The 20,760-nt window shown below is 33.0% G+C and overlaps 1 protein-coding gene across 1 annotated transcript; it reads right to left on the minus strand.

Annotated features, from left to right (window-relative positions):
- Positions 1–13,569: 13,569 nt before the first annotated feature.
- Positions 13,570–19,461, minus strand: LOC106459463 (homeobox protein Nkx-6.2-like). Its single transcript, XM_013919084.2, has 3 exons — positions 18,764–19,461; positions 14,583–14,755; positions 13,570–14,020 (listed from the first exon to the last, which is right to left on the minus strand). The coding sequence occupies exons 1-3, from the start codon at positions 19,215–19,217 to the stop codon at positions 13,793–13,795; spliced, it is 855 nt and encodes a 284-aa protein (XP_013774538.2). The 5' UTR covers positions 19,218–19,461; the 3' UTR covers positions 13,570–13,792.
- Between the last annotated feature and the right edge of the window lie 1,299 nt (positions 19,462–20,760).

Below are 20,760 nucleotides of genomic sequence, written 5' to 3' on the forward strand. Positions count from 1 at the left end.
TGGGACGCCGCAGATTAATGCACAGTATTTCGTGTTACAGTCTTTTTACAACACTCTTACAGCCTTACCATGGTATCTATACTATAATAAAACACATACTCATTCCTTACCCGATATTTAAGATTTATTTGCCGGTGTGTTATACAATAACATTACAGTGTATTTTGGGTTATACAATAACATTACAGTGTATTTTGGGTTATACAATAACATTACAGTGTATTTTGGGTTATACAATAACATCACAGTGTATTTTGAGATATACTGTGTTGTTATTGTATATCCCAAAATACAATGTGATGTTATTGCATATCCCAAAATACAATGTGATGTTATTGCTATAACCCAAAATACACTGTAATGTTATTGTATATCCCAAAATACACTGTGTTGTTATTGTATATCCCAAAATACAATGTGATGTTATTATATAACCCAAAATACAATAAATAAATCTTAAATATCGGGTAAGGAATGAATATGTGTTTTATTATAGTATAGATACCATGGATACCGTGGCTCTTGTTCAATACAGTTAATGTAATGTAAAGACAAATAATCTGGCCAGAAAATGTTTTGACAGCTGGCACATCGTGTTATTCTTTTTATTGGGGGTGAATTGAGAAACGACCTACTTGAGAGGCTGTTAGTATGGCAACTTTTAACAAATGGAGTAGTTGTTCGTCCACTGTAATGTTATTGTATAACCCAAAATACACTGTAATGTTATTGAAATATATGGGAAAGAAGTTATCGTTTCTTTCTGAACACCTTTAGTACGTATTATACTGAAGACCATTCTTCTAAAAAGTCAAATTACCTTCAATAGATTTATTTACTAAGCGTGTCTGAGTTCCTGAAGTTTTTTACTTAGAGCATTAAAGTTAGAGCTACGGTGTTCCTCTGAACGGTTCTTATGTTGCAAATCAGCAAGATATTTTTCTCTTTAATTTCAAGACACAAAACAAACATAATATTACTAAGAGCAGCGGTATTTCGTTTTCATCTTATTGACTCACAACTTTGTATCAGAAGGTTAACTGAATTGGGCAACTAAATACGATATGAGTAAATTCTGTCTAACGAAACATCGTAGTTAAAATATCAATATTATTCACTTTAATGGCGTTGTTTGTCATGTGTTTCCACGATATGAGTGTCGTACAAAATAATTACCAAAAGGCAATTTCTAGTGACGTTCATTTTCAATAACAAACTGTAATTAAATTCATAATACATACAGTCCTGTGACTCTCAAGAGCCGTTTGCCCCGAAAACACTCCCAGACAACTGATAATATTTCAACGCTATATAATTTGTATTTGTAAAAACCAAACCTGTATTATATCGAACTGATATGACGAAGCTAGCCGACCGCTGAGGGAAATGCATGGTACTTAATTTTGTTTGTTTTAGAGCAAAGCCACATAGGGATATCTGCTGTGTCCACCGTAGGAAAGCAAACCCCGGAGTTTAGCAATTTAAGTCCGTAAACTTACCGCTGTCCCACCTGAAGACTGGAGAATGTTTTCTGGATGTCTACATCTTCAAAACAATTGGTGTACATTTGTTAGTGGTTATCGAGTATAGATGATCTACAGCAAATAATTATTCATTTCTCAACACTCCTTGTGTTTGTTTTTCAACTGTGGGTGATATATTACAAATAGAAGCATCAGTAGAAATGAATTGGCAATAACGTAAAACAACAAAGCCAAATGATAAAAAATAACTTTACCCATTTTTGTTAAGAACAATGTCCAAGAAATATACTGACATTTTACAGAGGTTAATTACATTATATTAAAACGATTTTGGTGTTTCACTACTTCGTTAAAGTAAATGTCGTCACGTCTGGTCATGCTCTATCTGACGACAGTGCATCTTGACAATAGCCCTGTAGCGTAGTTTCTGTTGCAGAAAACTCCATCGTAGGACTGTCAAGTCTTCCCTGTAATATTCCATAATCGGTATAGTGTACAAGGATGACGGTTTCTATTGTACAAACACAAAGAAATCCATAGGCGCTGCATCTTTTGTAGCTGCTTGAAGTATGCGACGGTTGAACAGATATGTCGTGGAAAAAACTTAAGTTGTTTATCCAAACAGAGATCAGTCTTGATAACGTTGAGTACTGCTGCCTGGGGATCGTGGACTACTTTTCCTACTGACGTCTTTTTTTTCGTGCTTTCTTACCTATTACAAAAAGAGCACTTTGCTTACCACGGCTGGGGTACACCTCTTGCAGATCTTTCTGGGTGGTATTGATTCCCCCAGTTTATTCATAGTCGTTTGTTTCCCAATACCATTAAGTACAAGAGATATTCCCGTCTTGGAAATTATAAATGCCCGAGTGTATGAATATTTTGCGTCGATAAGGGTTGTTACAAACCTTTCCCAAAAGCGATCAATTTTCGGTGCTATCACACCACATACATAGCGCCAAAAATTGTCAAAATGTAGTTCTGATACATGTAGATTCACCACTTTTTTATATTGGTTCTGATTGTCACGTGGTGTCTTGCTGATTTATATGTTAAAAATTGTTTTGATATAACTTACTTTAATCTCTGTAACACTAACTCAGAAATTAGCCCATTAACAAACGCATCACAAAAACTATGGAATATCTACAGATTAAGGTAACCTTAGTAACATGAAAGATATTCACGCTACTACGAAGCAGAGAAAAACATATTTTTTCCTACTTCCTGGACCGAATATTAGAGAAGAGATCATTGAGTTATGTCTCAATAAACGAATTCTTATTTGTAAATAGCTTTAAAAAATACAATAATAGCATCTCAATTACTTAATATAGTTCACATCATAATAGCTGTTGTCCATGCAAGTGGTAATATTAATAGCAAGCGCCTAGACCACTAAAATGCCTGTCTTATCCCAGCCGGCCTGAGGAGTCCAGATACTAGATATGGTAGATATAGTGTGATTGGAATATTCTTCCTTGCTTTCACTAATAAATTCTTGAAATAAATAAGGAAGTACTGATACTAATCATTCATAACATAGATATGAATAAACGACAATGTTTAAGATCACCTCAGAAAATTCGTAAGCAATGATAAGAGGTACACACAAGGTTCCTGAGAAACTGCAGAATAACGCCAGCATCAGATGAAGCATACCATGTAAACTACAATTTTTTTCATGGAATCAGTTGTTTTCTTATTTTCTGTAACTGATTTTTCAACTGGCGTAAACAAACCAAAAAAAAACACAGTTGATCATATCCAAACATGTTACTTTTTGAACCAGATTAAAAGAGCTGAAATGTTTAAAATCGTTTTTATTTCATTATTTATTTATTATTTGATTTATGAGAAACTTTCAACAAGTTTCTCCTAGATCAACACTTTTTTAGGGCTGGTAGGAAAGAATGACCAAGACCCTATTATTTTGGATCAAAATCAAAGGTAGATGATGGAAAATATCAGAGGGTGAGTGTTAAATATGTCTCGAACATGAAGTCACCAAAAACACTTTCTGACCCATTTCGATCTGATAACCAAAGATAACCTGTTCGAGACCCGTATTTATTAGGGAATCTGTTATTCTATTGAATTTTTCATTCACATACTGCTAACATGAACTTACAAGGTATATGAACGAATTAATCAGGTCAAAACAGTAATTTAGCTACATATTTTTTTACATTTAGATCATTTTTTTTTTGCTTATTAACTTACCGTATTAACCAACTATTTATTTACTTACACCCATTCTTATAAAATTATCAAGTTTATTATCGATTCATCATCTCAGCCCGTTACTGTACTTTTGTTGAGCCTGTACGCGGATTATATTTGTAAATTTCAACAGCTATCTCTGTGTGTATGTATATATATACGTAGTCTTTTAATCGTGCTTATTCACTTAATGGTTGTACTTTCTTATCAATTGTTCCACTGCGCTGACTATCTAATAAGCTGTATTGTGAATATAACTAATTAACCTATAAGCTTTTTAATAACCTATAATAAATTTCAATATGTGTACCAGCTATTACGTAAATGAATTGTACTCGTTTACAGACAGATTGTACTTATTCCTTAGCATTACTTGTTCATGTCGGTTCGTAATTTACCTGCTCATACATAAACTGTAGTCGTCAACAAACTTCGTTGTACTAATTGACAAGAATACTGGTTACTAACTAAACCGAACTGTGCTTATAACTTGGTAGTGCAATTCTACGAACAATACATATGGTGGCTTACGGCGTGTGATGTTGTACCCAATGTTTATTAATTTACATGAACTGTACTTATAATTTACAAGATTTAATTCCACGAAGAGTATATATTGACTTCCGGGTTGTACTTTTTAAGCTGTTATTGGTTGTAAAGTTTGAAATGTTAAATGAACTACCTATATTTACTTTTACAGCCTCTAATAATTCCTTTATAAACCAATATCATGACATGTAGCGTCTTTCTATAGTTAACATTAACTGCTGGATATAATTCATGCTTACTGGGGAATAGTTACCATTATCTATTAAACCCTTTTTTTTGAAATTGGCTTCATTTATTAACTTACAAAGACTGTACTTATTATTATATTAATTGAACTCATTGAATTTTGATTGATCAATATTTGTTGTTGTTGTTATTTTTCTCATTGACTTTCGCGTGTTATTAGAAATTGGTTCGAACTTATTGGTGTAGAAGATGTGTTGATCAAATGAGCTGTTACAGAGGTAAAATCTGCTCGCTGTTGTTGAGCGTTTTTTTTTTGTTTGTTTGTTTTTATTTTTAATCGGGTAAAGATGGTTTCCGACTATAATAGACAACTGTCACTATTCATTTGTAAAATAATTTTAAGCTGTTGTTTACATGGCTGACTATTACTGCTCTCCAACGTGTGTTTGCCGATGCTAGTGAGATACAGAGTTTTTAACATTCATTGTTCTTTGTAGCCTCCTGTTGGTAAAACCAATGTAACTTAACTTTGCAACTTGGGCATGCGTAGAGATGTACTTCAGAGAATTTCTGCATAAAGTCAATTCTGTCCTTCAAGGAAAACGTACTTCTTCGTTTGTATTGTGTTTTAAAGATACTATACAAGTATACGTGTGAAAAATGTCTACTAAGTATTTTCTTAATTTTGTTTTATGTTATATGGGTGCTTATCCACAAACTGTAAAAACAGCGTCACTTTCTACTTTGACACGTCACTGTAGAGCCGCCATTTATTACTTACAAGGTGTTGTTGATAACCTTTTCACACATACTTATAAGGAAATCATTTTATACAAAGGCATTATTTCATGTTATTCAACTCAGTGTGAAACCCCTCATTATTACTCACTAACTTATGAGCACGGTTAACTCACATTTTCATCAGGTTTTCTTTTTAAATCAAATGTATCAAAACGAATGAATACTAGTGGATAAGTAGATTTATCATAAGATGATATATAGTGAACAGACTTTACTTATTCAAGACACAGATCTCCAAAATACAGGTAATGTATTATTTCCCTCATGTCCAACAGTAAGTTTAATGTTATCATATGTATCACGTTGTAAGTTTAAGTAGGTCAAAAAGCGGTCATCTTGTTGACGTGTTTGGAAAACTTTTAAAAAGGGTCATCCACATATCTTTCTAATAATGGAATTGATTTCAGTTGGAAATTTCCTTAACCATCGTTCCTCGTGAACACAGAGAAAAATATTTGCTATAATAGGTGCGAAAAAAAACCACATCTTTGCTTTCATAGATCTTACCATTGAATGGAAAATGTAGTTATTTTGTGACTAGTAAAGTAACGTTTGGAACGCATTTTTGATAAGCCATTGACTCTATTCTTGTTATTGAAAATTAGATCCGTATGTATTTCGATTGTTTCATACGGTGGTATGAATTCTACACCACTGCTAGCTAACATTTCATTATATTTAAACTGTGCTCTTTTAAGGTCATTAACAAATTGAAAACTGCCTGTTACTGTGTAGCCATCAATAGTAATTTCTTTCAGGAATTTGGACATAAATTTAACTAAAAGTTGATCATAGCTATTAATAACTGAGACAATCCCAGTTTATGTATTTTGGGAACTCTATAAAGTAAGCCTGGGTGTGACCCTAATGGTCTTATGGTGTTGTGGGTATTATCATCAATAAATCATTCCTTTTTAAGATAACTCAAATATAGCAAAAGTTGTTTTTCTGCAAACAGTTTGACCAGACAACACATTGGAAACCATCGCCTTTCAACATAGAAAACCAGTAATAAACAACAGAGAACAGATCTACCTCTGAAACATAAAGTCTAGCTCATACAGTCTTTGATATACGTTGCTCAAACTAAACAGTATACCTCTGAAACATAAACTCTAGCTCATACAGTCTTTGATATTTATGTTTCAGAGGTATACTGTTTAGTTTGGGCAAAGTACTCGAGCTCATACAGTCTTTGATGTACTTTGCTCAAACTAAACAGCATTATTTTACCAGCACCTCATCTTGTCTCACATTGAAATAAACCTGTTTTATTCTACCGTAACCGAACACACGCTGCTTCACTTCGTCCTTAACTAAACATTAAGATTTTTACTCTCAACTCAACCTTTATTCCACATAACTATTTATCAGATGTTTCTAGAAACATGCTTAATGAAACATTACTGTTTACACTTCGGTTTGATAGAACAGAAAACTTCGCGTTTTCCATAACTGGTACAATATACAACATTGTTTTCAATAATAGTAACACAGAAGTTTAATCATTGCAGTCACATTGACATAGAATCCTCCCAGATCCTGTTCTGTGGTAAAGTGAAAATAATGACTTAGGTTCAAGACGAGGCAGCTTAATCAGTTAAAGTAGAGGGTTCCGAACTGTGGTTTTTGTACCAAATGTGTACCGGGTGGTCTGTCGAACAACCTTTATAATCTTGTTTTTCATTTTTGAATAGTTTATATACACCATTCATTCAGAAAAGTTCAGTGTACTAAGAGTTTGTTTTGTATTTTATTTTTCATAGCTTTGCCTGTTTTAAGAATTTCGCAGGTTTGTTGCCAAGGTCAGTAGACTACACGATCATATATGTCTAGTTAGTAGTTAGTTATTATTTTATCATTATTATATATGAATCACGTCTCTCTCATAGTGAGGAAGACATATTGTATTTCCTATATGTCTTCCTTCTTTTTTTCTAACAGTTGCAGTTGTGTGCCACTCCTGTATTTCTGAGTCACTCGTCTTGAGGGATTATACCTTGGTCCAATACTCCCAATTGTTTTTGTTTTATTTTTAGGCTTCGGTTCCGATTCTAGGCGGTAGAACGCTAAAAATTAAAATACATATTTTGACTTACAGTTCCTTATATTTCGATCAATCCAAATGTGACTTGACATAACGATACCTTTCCAACAATCCCACAGATTTAAAAAGAAAGTGATTTTACAGAGATTCAAGTAAAAAAAATCTCATTTTGTATAAGTATATAATAGTGAGCGTTGAACCTAGAGACATTGACTGCATATGTTCGTGTTACAAGTTTCTTAACAATATTGTTTTGATGTATAGAATGTGTGAATTTACATACACAGTGCCGAATAATAGGTGTTATATATTTGTTCAAAATTACCTGTAAAACTTTTGCCGTTGTGAATAAACCTATCTACACAGAAACTGAATTTCCTATATATATTATAAGGTCACAGTTTAATATGCTCCAATACTTTTCCTCACAAATAAAGTCTTAAGTTGATACTGTAATAATGTCTATCCCTCTTTACTTTGTACTCCCTTCCCCCGCCTTGAATACCATTCCCCCTTAAAATCTGCTGTAGAGATCTTATTGAATAACATGTATGAAGAAAGACATATTGCATTCACCTGTGAATATTAGGCTTTCTAATTACCATTTAGTTTATATTCTACGTTTCGGTTGTTAATCTACCTTTAGAGGAGTCCTGAGAATAGCCGCATGTGATGTCAGAAGTCAACATTCGATTTTCGGGAGTCAACATTCGATCTTCTTGTTCGAATGTGGTAACTACTCGTCCGAGCTGTCGCAATAACTAAGGACAAATAATAAAAAAAGAATTGTATAGAATACGGCAATTTGCTAATAATAAAATGAAAGAGTTTGACAAAAATTCTTCTTAAATCCTATACGACTAAACTAAATTCTAATTTAGAGCATCCTGAAACATGATGTTTTGTGTGTTCTACTAAATTTGAGTGTCATCGAACATAAAGTTATGGGCTTTCTACCAATTTCGAGTATTCAGTAACAAGAAGTTTTGTATTTTCTACCAATTTAGAGTATTCAGTAACAAGAAGTTTTGTATTTTCTACCAAATATGAGTATTCAGTAACAAGAAGTTTTGTATTTTCTACCAAGTATGAGTATTCAGAAACAAAGAGTTTTGTATTTTTTACCAAGTATGAGTATTCAGTAACAAGATGTTTTGTATTTTTACCAACTATGAGTATTCAGTAACAAGAAGTTTTGTATTTTCTACCAAGTAAGAGTATTCAGTAACAAGAAGTTTTGTATTTTCTACCAAGTATGAGTATGCTGGAACAGGGAACTTTACGATTGCTCCACGTTTCGGTCGTTGTATAACCCAAAACTTTCTGGTTCTACAAGTTTGAATTTTGAATGCTCAAATTCATATTTCTAAGAAATTTACTCTTTGTTTGTTTTTGTTGTTGTAGTTTTGCAAGAACATGAGTTTTGAATATAAAAAGTTTTGGCTTTGCTTGGAAATTTTATGTTTTAATTATATATATTATATATAATAATATGTTGTGTTATCACTAAATATCGGCTTTTCTTGAATATAAAGAACTTTCTGTATTCCACACACGTGTCAACTTTTTGAGAATAATCAACTTGTATTTCTACAAATTTCACTGTGTATTCCACTCACGTTCCGGTTTAGTGTAAGTGTCGACTTTTTGAGAATAATCAACTTGTATTTCTACAAGTTTCACTGTGTATTCCACTCACGTTCCGGTTTAGTGTAAGTGTCGACTTTTTGAGAATAATCAACTTGTATTTCTACAAAGTTTCACTGTGTATTCCACTCACGTTCCGGTTTAGTGTAAGTGTCGACTTTTTGAGAATAATTAACTCGTATTTCTACAAATTTCAGTTTCACCAACCTCCGTTAAAGTTTTAATTTGCTGAAAGGCATAATTAGATCCTGGCACATCTTTTTGGGTTTGGTGAAATATAGAACATCATACTTTCTTCAACTTTTACTTTGTTAAAATTTTGTGAATGTTTGTTTTTACAGCTTTTTATTTTGGTAAAAAAAAAACAGTTTCGCATTTTTCCTTTCAACTTCTAAGGTTTGACTGTAAATATAGTTTTATTTTTTTAAAATTACGACATTTTTTTAAACATAGTATTTCGAGTCTTCTACACGTTTCGAATTTGCTAGGACACAACCAGTATCCGTTTCTGTATTGAGTTCTTGTCTGATATCCCATTGCATTTTGTTCTTTGTCAGAGTTTAGATTTTATATGAAATGTAAAAACATATACCTTTGTAGAGTTTCATAAGAATGAATTTTACCGACACAACAATGATGGATGGAACCCGTATCGACCAACGTACGGCTATGGATGACATCGGCCTTTCACAATCTTTCTGAGCTGCTAGTTTGAAGCTAAAGCACGTTATTGATGCGAATCATTCTTGACTGCATCCAGCGTTAGCTAAACGTAATCCGTGTCTACTTGCTCTAAACTGTACGAAGCTATCTATTTATCTAATCATCAAGATGGCTGTTTGTTTATTGATATATCTGTAATTGTGTATTTTTCTGTGTTTGTCTATCTATTTATATTTAATTGTAAATATCTCTTGTTTGTCCATTTTTGTGTATTAATTTGTACTTATACGTTTATGAAATCATTTATCAATGTTTGCTTTGTCTATTAACTTGTAGATCTCTCTATCTATTCGTTGATATAATTATCATTAAGTATGGTTAAAGAAGAATTTACTGAAATCATAAATTCTCCTCATAGAAGATCTGGAACCGAACCTGTTCTACGATTCTATTGGTTCCTTCCTAAATAGAAATATGTCCTATCAGAAACTTTCCCATGGCTCATTACTCTCTCTCCTGCAGGAACTCGTTTTTGTAAAGTCACCCTTACTCTGTCGAAACTTCCATCATTTCTTTTAAACGTTTTAACTATTTTGTAAAGAGTTTGTGATACAATTCTTTCTGTGTATTTATAAGTGAAGGGTTTACTGGTTTTAAATGCTTTTTGTAGCAGAAGATAAATAATTCTGTGCATCCTGTGTACTGTACTTATTTAATGCGCAACTTTTACACTATGAGAGATTGCTAACCCCAATTTTCGAAAGTTATTACAAGATTTTTCTGAAACTCTTGTTAGTGATAACGATTTCTTTTTTCCTGTATAATTGAACATCAAACTGGAGTGCTGGCAAATGATCACTACCAACATTCTAATATAGCGTTGATAGAACTTGGTACACTTTTTTTATATATAGTTCTGCTACATGTTTACATGTGAAATTCACATCTGTTAAGTGTAAAGAATACGCTGTAATTTCCCAGGATTTGTCTGTAAATCTTCTACCATTTCAACCAGAAGTGTAAATTGTAAATATCTGTTAACTTTTTTCTCGTGCTTGTGCGTATTATCTTGATGTTCTTAAAGAGAATCTGAGGTTAACTTTAAAATTTTTCTGATGTCTGAATATCTTCGACTTTTAAAGTCTTTTTTCTTCTATCTTCGAGTTTTATAGCAAAAATACGGTTTACATACTCTGGATTCCTGTTTATGCGTGGTTTAAAATTACAGAGCATTGTTTTCTTTGCTTAAACATTTATCTAAGTTTTATCACTAATGAAATTGAAAATAGTTAATTGTTCAGTGTATTGTGTCAAGGTATACATATATATGAAGATATCAAATGTATATTAACAGTATATACTTACAATGCAAGTGTATGAGTATTCTTATACATTTATAAATTGTATATTCATAATTCGTCTGTTTGTAGTTTAGTTCAGTGTTTACCATATATTTATCTTTACCTCTCATATATTCATTTATCTTTGGGGTTAATTAGTTAACAGAGCTGTTATTTGTTTAGTTGTAATGTTAAACGCCCAAATCTATCTGTGTATGTGTATAACATCAATTGTTTGGATGTTTACCTACTTGTAAATCTAATTTAATAATCTGTTGATCAATCTAACTAGATATTATTACCTGCCACTTAAAGCAAGCTACCTACATAGATCACAACTAAAAATAAACCCAATAAAGAATATAACTCATTTAATATACCGCTCTTTCTTATAATGATTAAAATGTTGATTTTTCAGTGGATACTCCTCACTTTTAGCGATATTTTCGGCCATAATCTTAATAATATCTCACAAAGTGCAGCGAGCTCAAGCGATTTATAATAGTCTCAAACCCACATGCTAAGGTAGCAAAACAAAATAATCCTTATAATAAATATACAAACATCAAAGAATTTAATAAAAACTTAATAATAATAATATATAGCCAATAATGATAATGAAACCAGATTAAAAAAAAGAATATAATATAACTTATATTAGCATTTTCTAACTATTTATATATTTGTCTGTCCATAAACTTGTTAATCTGTGATGTTCATTTATTCATCAATATTTCACATATTTATCTATCTATCCCTCTTGCTGTCTGTCGCACTGTCTATTTGTCTGTTCTTTCTGTATCTGTGATTTTTCAAGTTTTATATCTACAAAAGGAGTGTCTTTTTTATCTAATCTATTTCAATGGTTACAAGTCTTTCTTTCTTACGTTTAGTTTTATTGTGTTTTAACACGTAACATTCCAACTGCATATATTGTTTAATGATCCCACATTCGACCTTTGTATAATAGAAGAAATCATATTTGGATAATTTCCTATTCATGTAAAACCAAAGTGTTTCTTACTTAGAGAAATGCGAATCGAATACAACATATATTTTAAATAAATAGCTTTGCATCCAAGTAAACGCTAGTAATAGTACTTTTTTCCTTAGAAAGCTGCTGCAGTAAAGTTTGATGTTCACAAAACATTATTATATTGTGCAATAAGACAATGGACCTGTAAATATCAAAGAACGTTTTCTGCAGAAGCAGCTTAGCAAGTTACGTTGCACCTGAAAAACAGAAAATACGATTTATATGAACACAAAGTCCCCTTTTGGACAATAACCATTTATCGATGCAAGGGTTGACTATAACAGAAAATCTATATACATCGCAATAAAGATTGCCTCTTATATAGATATAGAACACGTTGGTAGAATAACGAATTATGTCATTATAAAGACGAGCTTTGGTTAGAACGATCTATATAGACATAAAACAGCTTAACTTGAATAACAATTTATATCAACGTAAAAATCGGTTGTGCTTAGAGCGACTTGCAAAAATGTACAACGGCTTATGTAGAATAACGATTTCTATCAATATGAAGACTGATTTCACTCAGAAAGGTTTATATAGGCATAAAACTTCCATAACGTAAAGACCGCTTTAAACACGAATTGTTTTATATAGACATAAAACAACCTATACATAGCAGAAAAGCGACTTATACCGGCTTAAACATCGCTCTCATCAAGAACACTTTATATAAAAACAAACCATCTACCTAAAGTAAAATAGTCTTTTATAGATAAAAGATCGCTTTAAACAGAAATATTTAACAGAAAAAATCCTTTTTCAGCTGACGCCATTTCCAAATTAAGACTTCATTTCCGAAAAACAGTTTCAATAAGGTGTATCTTTAATATGGATGCTTATATGGAAAATACTAATATCCGACATCTTCGTGGTTTACTGAAAAATATTGTAATGTCTGAGCAAATCATTTAAAACATCACTCAAATAAGTGTGACTTTAACATGTGCATCTGCACAGTCTTCAGAAGACAAGTATTTATTGACCTTTGTCCAGACTAACGTTATACACACTGACTGACTGAGTTATTCGGAATTACATCTTTGCATTAATCTCATAATAGTTAAGATAAACTAACTATGATTTAATGAAAGTTTACTCGTAAAACGTACAGCGTTGAACAATATGAAATACAAAGATAATACTTTGTTTTAACACCAACGGTAACGTTCTCCGAGCCAGGACAAAGTTGTGACTAATTAAAAGTAAATCAATATCAGTTATTACATCGGAGATTTGATCTACACGACAATCTACATGAAACAGTACACGCTTGGTCTAAAATAAGTACAAACATATGTACAATAGTCTCCGAAATTACACAAATTATCTTATCTGTTAAACACACAATAACCACGTGGGAAGATTCCTATATCTCAGTCGCATAGCGCATTAATTAACTAAAAGTACTTAAATCACAATTTAACAATAAGATTTAATCGTCCTGCTCTTCCAATTTCAATTAACTAATGTTTTTAGTTGTTGTTTTTTTTTTTTTGGTTTTGGTTTTTTTCGTTTTTCTTCGTCTGTCCTGTGCGGATGAACTTTCCCCATTGCTGTCCAAAATCAAGTGAGACTTAGCATCCAGCATCCTAGAGCAGATTATTTTAATTGCTCATTATGTACACCGAGATCAGTCACAAATAAAACACAGAAATCACAACGTTTGTGTTCAATTCACTTCGTCTAACCTGTTAAGTTTTTCTTTTTTCTTTCTTTTTTTTTCTATTTTATTGTTCGGTCGGTCTTTGGGAAAATGTTATTGCACTTTGTCACGCAAAAAATTTCAACCTATTTATCTAGAGCAAAGTTTCTAAACGGCCAAGAAACTATCTGGTGACTCGGGATCAAGAGGAATTGAGTCTGACTGTTCGTCGTCGGACTTCAGCCGCTTGCAGTCGGCGCCATCCAAATCAAGCTCCTGATCAGAGCTGTCATCCTGACGTAGCTGTTCCGCCTCCGTGTCGTGCTTCTTCTTAGCCGTGGCCATCTCTGCTGCATGTTTCTTACGCCACTTGGTTCTTCGGTTTTGGAACCAAACCTATGAATAGTTACATAAAAATGAGCCACAAGAAATCTCATTAGCAATTGTTTTACATGCAATATATAAACTGGAGAAAATGGTGTTTAACTAAAGTGCAGTCAAAGTCACCAGCTTGATATTGACAACAATATTCCGTGACTTGTCTAGTAAAAATCGTATGTATATAAAGGGTGTACGAAAAGTCTGAAACCACAGAAGAATTAAAGTGTTTCTTAATTTCAGATATGGGACTGATTATACCGCAGTCAAAGCATAAGAAGATCGAGTTAATCTTGCTGTTAATTCAAACTTGTTTCGAATTGCAAGGACAGCAGGTGGAACGCATTCTGTAAAATTCATTGAAGTCTCTAGGGTTACAAACTTTTCGAACACCCTGTATTATAAAATGATTTGTATACCTTTCGTCACGTAGAAAACAGAATGTTTTCTCTATCTTTAATTTGCCTATATATACTGAACAAGGTACTTGGCTTCATAATAAATACATAAAGTGTTAAAGAGCAATAGAAAGAAAATAAAACTTATATGTTTCTATGTCACTTCAGGAATGATGTTTTACCTTTACTTGACTTTCTGACATTCCTAAGGCGTAAGCAAGCTTTGCTCTTTCCGGTCCGGCAAGATACTTAGTTTGTTCAAATGTCTTTTCAAGTACGTAAATCTGATGACCAGAAAAGGTGGGCCTGGTGTGTTTCTTTTTCTTCCCATCCTTGTCTAGACAACTTTGCGTAACTGTTAAAGACATGGGAAAGTAAATCAATAGTTCGCAAAAAACAGACATGTAATGCAAAGGAGATGTTAAACATTTACTGGCACGAACAATTATTAATTTCGATATTCGAAGTAAAATTCTTTTGAGATATAATTCATCTCACAATAACAAACGACACTATTGTTCAGTTTTCTCTATGCTTAATACGTCGAAACTACGAAACATATCATCTTTGACAGGTTGTTGAGGCAGAGTATTCATAATGAATCAAAGTTTCAAATGGACAGCAACTGCCTGTTGTAGAAACCTACAAATGTAGCGGACGACGTTTCGAAAAAGGCTTCCGCCTGAAGACGAAAGGCGGAAGACTTTCGAAACGTCGTCCTCTACATTTGTAGGTTTCTACAACAGGCAGTTGCTGTCCATTTGAAACTTAGATTCGAAACATATCATGATTTGACATCAAAACTCAACTGTTCACGTTCCCCAGATGAACTCCTCAAATCAATCTTTAGTAAAAGTTACATATAAGCTATTTTCCGTTACAATAAAATGTATTTAGGACTGAAAGATTGTATTAAGTTTTAATATCGTATACAATTAGTTCAGTAAAATCTGGAAAACTACACGTTTATACTAACTATGTTAATGGCAGAAGTTTCCAGATTCTTACAAATATATATTTTGAAATTTAAAATTGTTCTGCCATTTCAGTGTATCATATATGGTAGGTTAGCTAATTCATAAGTTGTTTAAATGATTTTTAGAATCTTAGTTACAGAGCTGAGTTGAAATACGTTTTCTACGTGAATGTAATACAGATATTTATTGATATACTTGATACGCGTGAATCGTGACGTTATAAAATAACACAAAAATTATTATTTCATAGGCCATGCCATATAGCTCTTAAAGTAGTGACGTTAGGAAGAATACAGAGTAGCAGAAATAAATACAAGAAATACTTGGAGGTTCTAAAGATATGTAACTAAACATCAGGTAAGAAATATACGAAATAATAAAAAGTTTTTGTGGTTCTATCTAACTGTGAATAGCGGTTCCGATAACTTGAAAACACTCTTTACGGGAGGCTTTAATAGTGTTACACAAAAACGCCTGATAACACTTTTTGTGAGATAAATGTTCAATGATATTAAACTGTTATGTCACTAGGTATACGAATAATGTTTGAAGATATTTTGTGATAAGCAAATGTCAATAAGTAATTCAGTTCGTAAGATAAAACATTCACCAATACACTAATTAATTATGTATTCCTAAAACGACAGCAAAATCCTATTTTGTATACCCTTCAACAAAGCTGTAAAGGAAAATGTGAGAATAAGGCTTATATTACATATTAGTAAATAACATTTTACCATAATATTTAAATTAAGGGTTAACCTGTGATGCCTGGCATCCATTCCATTCTCATCACTTCAAACCGAAGTAAGCACAGACTCTGATTTGCCGTATAGGGTTTGGTTTGGGGTATATTTAACCTTATAGCTTTAAAGATCGAACACGTAAGAAAGTATATACATGTGTGTGTTTGTGTGCCCAACAGCACTATGCAGAGACTTACTAAATCTTTATATAGGTTAATTTTCAGTTTTCCTAAAATCGGATGGAAATACTAAGGTATATTTTCTAATGTTTTATTTTACATATATTCTTACAGACTTCAAAGGCATGAAGTTCTACTGCATCATTGTAAGAATTTTTAATTTGGATTCTGTTATCGCAAGTAGTATAAATCAAGAGGTTAAAATTAGTTCGATCTTAGTGGAAACATTAAAATTAGCGTAAAAACATTTAGTTCGACTGTGCACTGTGCAGCTTTGTGATGTACATAGACACATGTACATATATATACATCCGTACGTGTTCGATATTTAAAGATGTAGGGTTAAATATATCACATACTTTATACGTCAAATCGGAGTCCGTGTTTACTCCAGTGTCAGTGGATGAGAATAGTGACACATATTCCACTGGACGAGAAGTCAGTCCAATGCAGGTTAACCCTCAAGGCACAAGCGGGTGAGAATAGTGACACATATTCCGCTGGACGAGAAGTCAGTCCAGTGCAGGTTAACCCTCAATTCAAAATGATGGCAATATATTATTTACTAATATATGTAACTTGCGTCTTATTCACACATTTTCTTTTACAACTTTTTGAAGTCTATAAGATATGGTTCTATTATTATTTTCAACGTCAGTTTTGTAATTATTTTATTCTAACGATTTACGGTTTATACATTATATACTTGCAATAACATAGCTCTAATTATCCATAGTTTAAATTGTATCGAATTGTAATAACATAATTCTGTTGATCCATAATTTAGACTGTATCCATTTGTTGCTTGTGTGGTTCATAGTTTAAACTGTATTTATTTGTAGTTCGTGTAGTTATACCAAATCATAGTTTAGACTGTATTTATTTGTTGATTGTGTAGTTCTACTAAATCATAGTTTAGACTGTATCTATTTATGTCTGCGGACTTACAACTCTAGAAACCGGGTTTCGATACCTGTGGTGGGCAGAGCACAGATAGCCCATTGTGTAGCTTTGTGCTTAATTGCAAACAAACAAACTGTATCTATTTATTATTCGTGTGGTTCCACTGAATCATAGCTTAAATCGTATCTATTTGTTGTGTGTGGTTCTACTAAATCGTACTTTAAACTGTATTTAGTTGTTGGTTGTGTGGTTCTACAAAATCATAGTTTAGACTGTATTTACTTGTTGCTTGTGTGGTTCTACAAAATCGTAGTTTAGACTGTATTTAGTTGTTGCTTGTGTGGTTCTACAAAATCATAGTTTAGACTGTATTTACTTGTTGCTTGTGTGGTTTCTACAAAATCATAGCTTATACTGCATCTTTGTACAGTTTGTTTTATTATACTGATAGTTAATTTATTTATTTTATATTTATTGCTCATGTTCCACCAAATCATAGTTTGTACAGTATGTGTTTTCTGTTTGTATAGTTCTGCTGATTCACACTGTATCTATAATTTTTGCTGTTTGTATGGTTCTACTGGTTTAAATATATTATTTTTAGTTTGTGTAATTCAATTGATTAATTAGAATGATCTACTTCATAACTTACATCGCTTCTATTGAAAGTTAATTTAATTCAGACTGTATATTTTTAATTGTGTAAAGTAAATTAAATTATCTTTAACTTGAACTGATCTATTTGTAAATAACTTGATCCATTCGATCCGTGATCCAAAGTTTATATGATCTAAATTCGGTATTTTAGATAATACCTGTTTCAAGTCCACGTTACTCAAAAATTATCCGTTCTAATATAAGTTAATGGCTGAGAAACGATTGGTAGACAATATTTAAATTTCTGTCAGCATACTCGTAATGTAAATATACTTTGTCTAGTTTCTAACATTGAATGGAATTATGGTTACATTAGCCTGTTACAGCTTTACTAAATACATTTCATATATCCATAAAGTGCTTGACTTTAATAAGTTATAGAACTGTTTTTGCGTAATAATAAAGTAAACTGATTTCTTATAATTCAAGCAATGTGTGAATCAAGTAGTTTTAGTGTTAATTTCCTATTCAAGAAATGTGGGTATGGCTTTGAAGTTAGAAAAACTTTGTTGTGGTCATATGAGTTTTGATTTATCGTCTGGTTTCGATTGGTCACATAACCAGATTAAGTTCCTATATTGTTTACTATCAGGAAATGTGTGAAATTAGATGTTACACACAAAATAACAAAATACGGTACCTCATTTTAAATAAAGCATAAACTAACAAGAATATACTAAGTAAACAGAGAAGCAGTGTAAGATTAAAACAAGAATAAATTCACAATACTTGAAGTTACACACTTTTAATGACATTTGAGACTTATATCTGAAGGAAAAGGATACATAGCTTAAGATGTGAAAAAGGCTGAATAGTAAAAGAATACATAGCATAAGATGTGAAAAAGGCTGAACAGTAAAAGGATACATAGCTTAAGATGTGAAAAAGCTGAACAGCTTACCCGCAGCTGAAGCGAACCGATCCCTCCAGAGTGCTGGGTTCTGTACCATCCCTGGCCAGTAGAGGTGAGGTCTAGCGGGGAGATCCCCCAGTCCTAGCTTGTGAAGACTACCGTTGGCTGGGTTAAAGTACATGCTAGCCGCTGCCCCCATGCCTAGGCTAAAGCGTGGTAATGCCCCAAGTGTGCTGAGCGCCTGTGCCGAGGTGGGCAGTGGCCGGCCAAGAATATCGTTAATGCCATGTGGTGTGCCATGAGCCGACGGTTTGAGGGTTTGGGTACTAGGATAGGGCGACATGGGATTCGCCTTTATGTCACTGATATTGTGCAGAGCGGCCAGCGGAGGATTGCCCAGGAAAAAAGCGTTCTGCCGCGAGGCCTCCATGTTCATGTTCAACATGGACAACATGGAACTTGCACTAGCTGTGGTGGTGGACGGGGTGTTGAACTCCAACATAGCCCGCTACCGTGCTAGGAACCGTCGTTTCTACCGATGATCTTTGTTCGTTATCGCTAAACCTCGAGAAGAAGATCTCGTCTCGCCGATCCAAACTGGTTACTCACTACAACACGTTGACTTGAACAGTAAAAACAGATATTCTACGTTCTTCTCCAGGCCATCAAGAGCTACAATAATACAAGCTTGACCCAAATGATGTCAGCTACAGTTTAGTGAGGAAAACGATTGAGCGTGGTGTGAAATACCGCTAACCATGAACGCGGGAGGCGTGTAAATGCAACACTGTGTCGGAAAAAGGCGGGGCAAAGGGCATCCTGGTGCTATGCTGCTGATTGGCTGGAAGCCAACCTAACCAATGTGAACTTCATAGGCAGAGAATGAGCAAGCTTATGGGGAAACAAGAAATAGCTGAGTGTCCAGAGAAATAGTTTTGCTACTCTTTATCTACTAATGTTAAGTTTTAGACTCCTAGATCAACGGTCTTAATGAACCACAGTGTGGTGCGTAATATTAGGCCACGTGTTTACCACGTGATAGAAAGTAAATTTGAAAAATAGCGAACGATAAACAAGATAATAATAATAATTATAATAAAAGTAATGAATTCCATCCCTGCCTCCAGGAAACAACGTAAAATGGGAAGCTTGCTTTAAACGATAACTTAAATCACAGGTGGTCATCTTTGTCTTAAATATTCTGAACAAAGAATGGTAAGTGTGACCAATAATATTACATAGTTTAAGATTACAAGGAGGCTGAGAGCAAATAATTATGTAATATACTAGAACATAGTAACGAGAAAGGTAAGTGTAAGCAATAACGTTTGATTAAGAATGCTTTTAAAAATATCAAAGTAAATATTTGTGTTTGAAAGAGGGTGACTTAAGAGTGAAACAATAAGGTTAATTTACAGATGAGGTGAAAGTAAAATAATAATATCTAGTTCAAGGTAAGATGAGAGTAAACAATTTGTTGTTTAGTGAGGTAAATCAATAAAACATAAATTTTAGTTGAGAATAAAGAAACTATAACAATACATATTTAATTGTGAATGAAGTTGCAGTAACACAGTAATTTCTACCTGAAGATGAAGTACAAGCGAAAAATCACTGATTAGACAGCTGTTGGGTAAGAGCGAAACATTATTTTGTTCCGTACGAGGTGAGTGCAAATTATCAATGTTTATATGAACAGGAGGCAAGAGTGTTATAGTATTGTTACTCCAGTGTATGACCATGGTAAAATCATTAGGTTTATTTGAATAATATCATATAAATATTATTTTGAATGATGTGATAGTAAAACAATGTTTAGTGAATACTAAAGTAATGGTACAACTGACTGTCAAGAATGAGGTTGGCTGAATGTTTTTTAATGCGAGGTGGCTATATTTATGAGCCTAGGGTAAAAATAATGTTTAGTTTGGCTAAGGCTAGAATAAAAAAGTGTTTAGTGCAGGTAAGGCTAAGATGCTAAAATAATGTTTTAGTTTATTTGTAGCCAAGGTAAAAATGTTTAGGTAAGGCTAACGTAAAAATAA

This window comes from Limulus polyphemus, unplaced genomic scaffold (assembly GCF_000517525.1).
Source record: "Limulus polyphemus unplaced genomic scaffold, Limulus_polyphemus-2.1.2 Scaffold613, whole genome shotgun sequence".
NCBI classification, from domain to species: Eukaryota; Metazoa; Arthropoda; class Merostomata; order Xiphosura; family Limulidae; genus Limulus; species Limulus polyphemus.

Coding starts and splice junctions, on each gene's coding strand:
- LOC106459463 (XM_013919084.2), bottom strand. CDS start 19,217: ATGTTGGAGTTCAACACCCCGTCCACCACCACAGCTAGTGCAAGTTCC. Junction 14,756..18,763: donor TCGGTTCGCTTCAGCTGCGG/GTAAGCTGTTCA, acceptor TGTCTTTAACAG/TTACGCAAAGTTGTCTAGAC. Junction 14,021..14,582: donor TGTCAGAAAGTCAAGTAAAG/GTAAAACATCAT, acceptor AACTATTCATAG/GTTTGGTTCCAAAACCGAAG.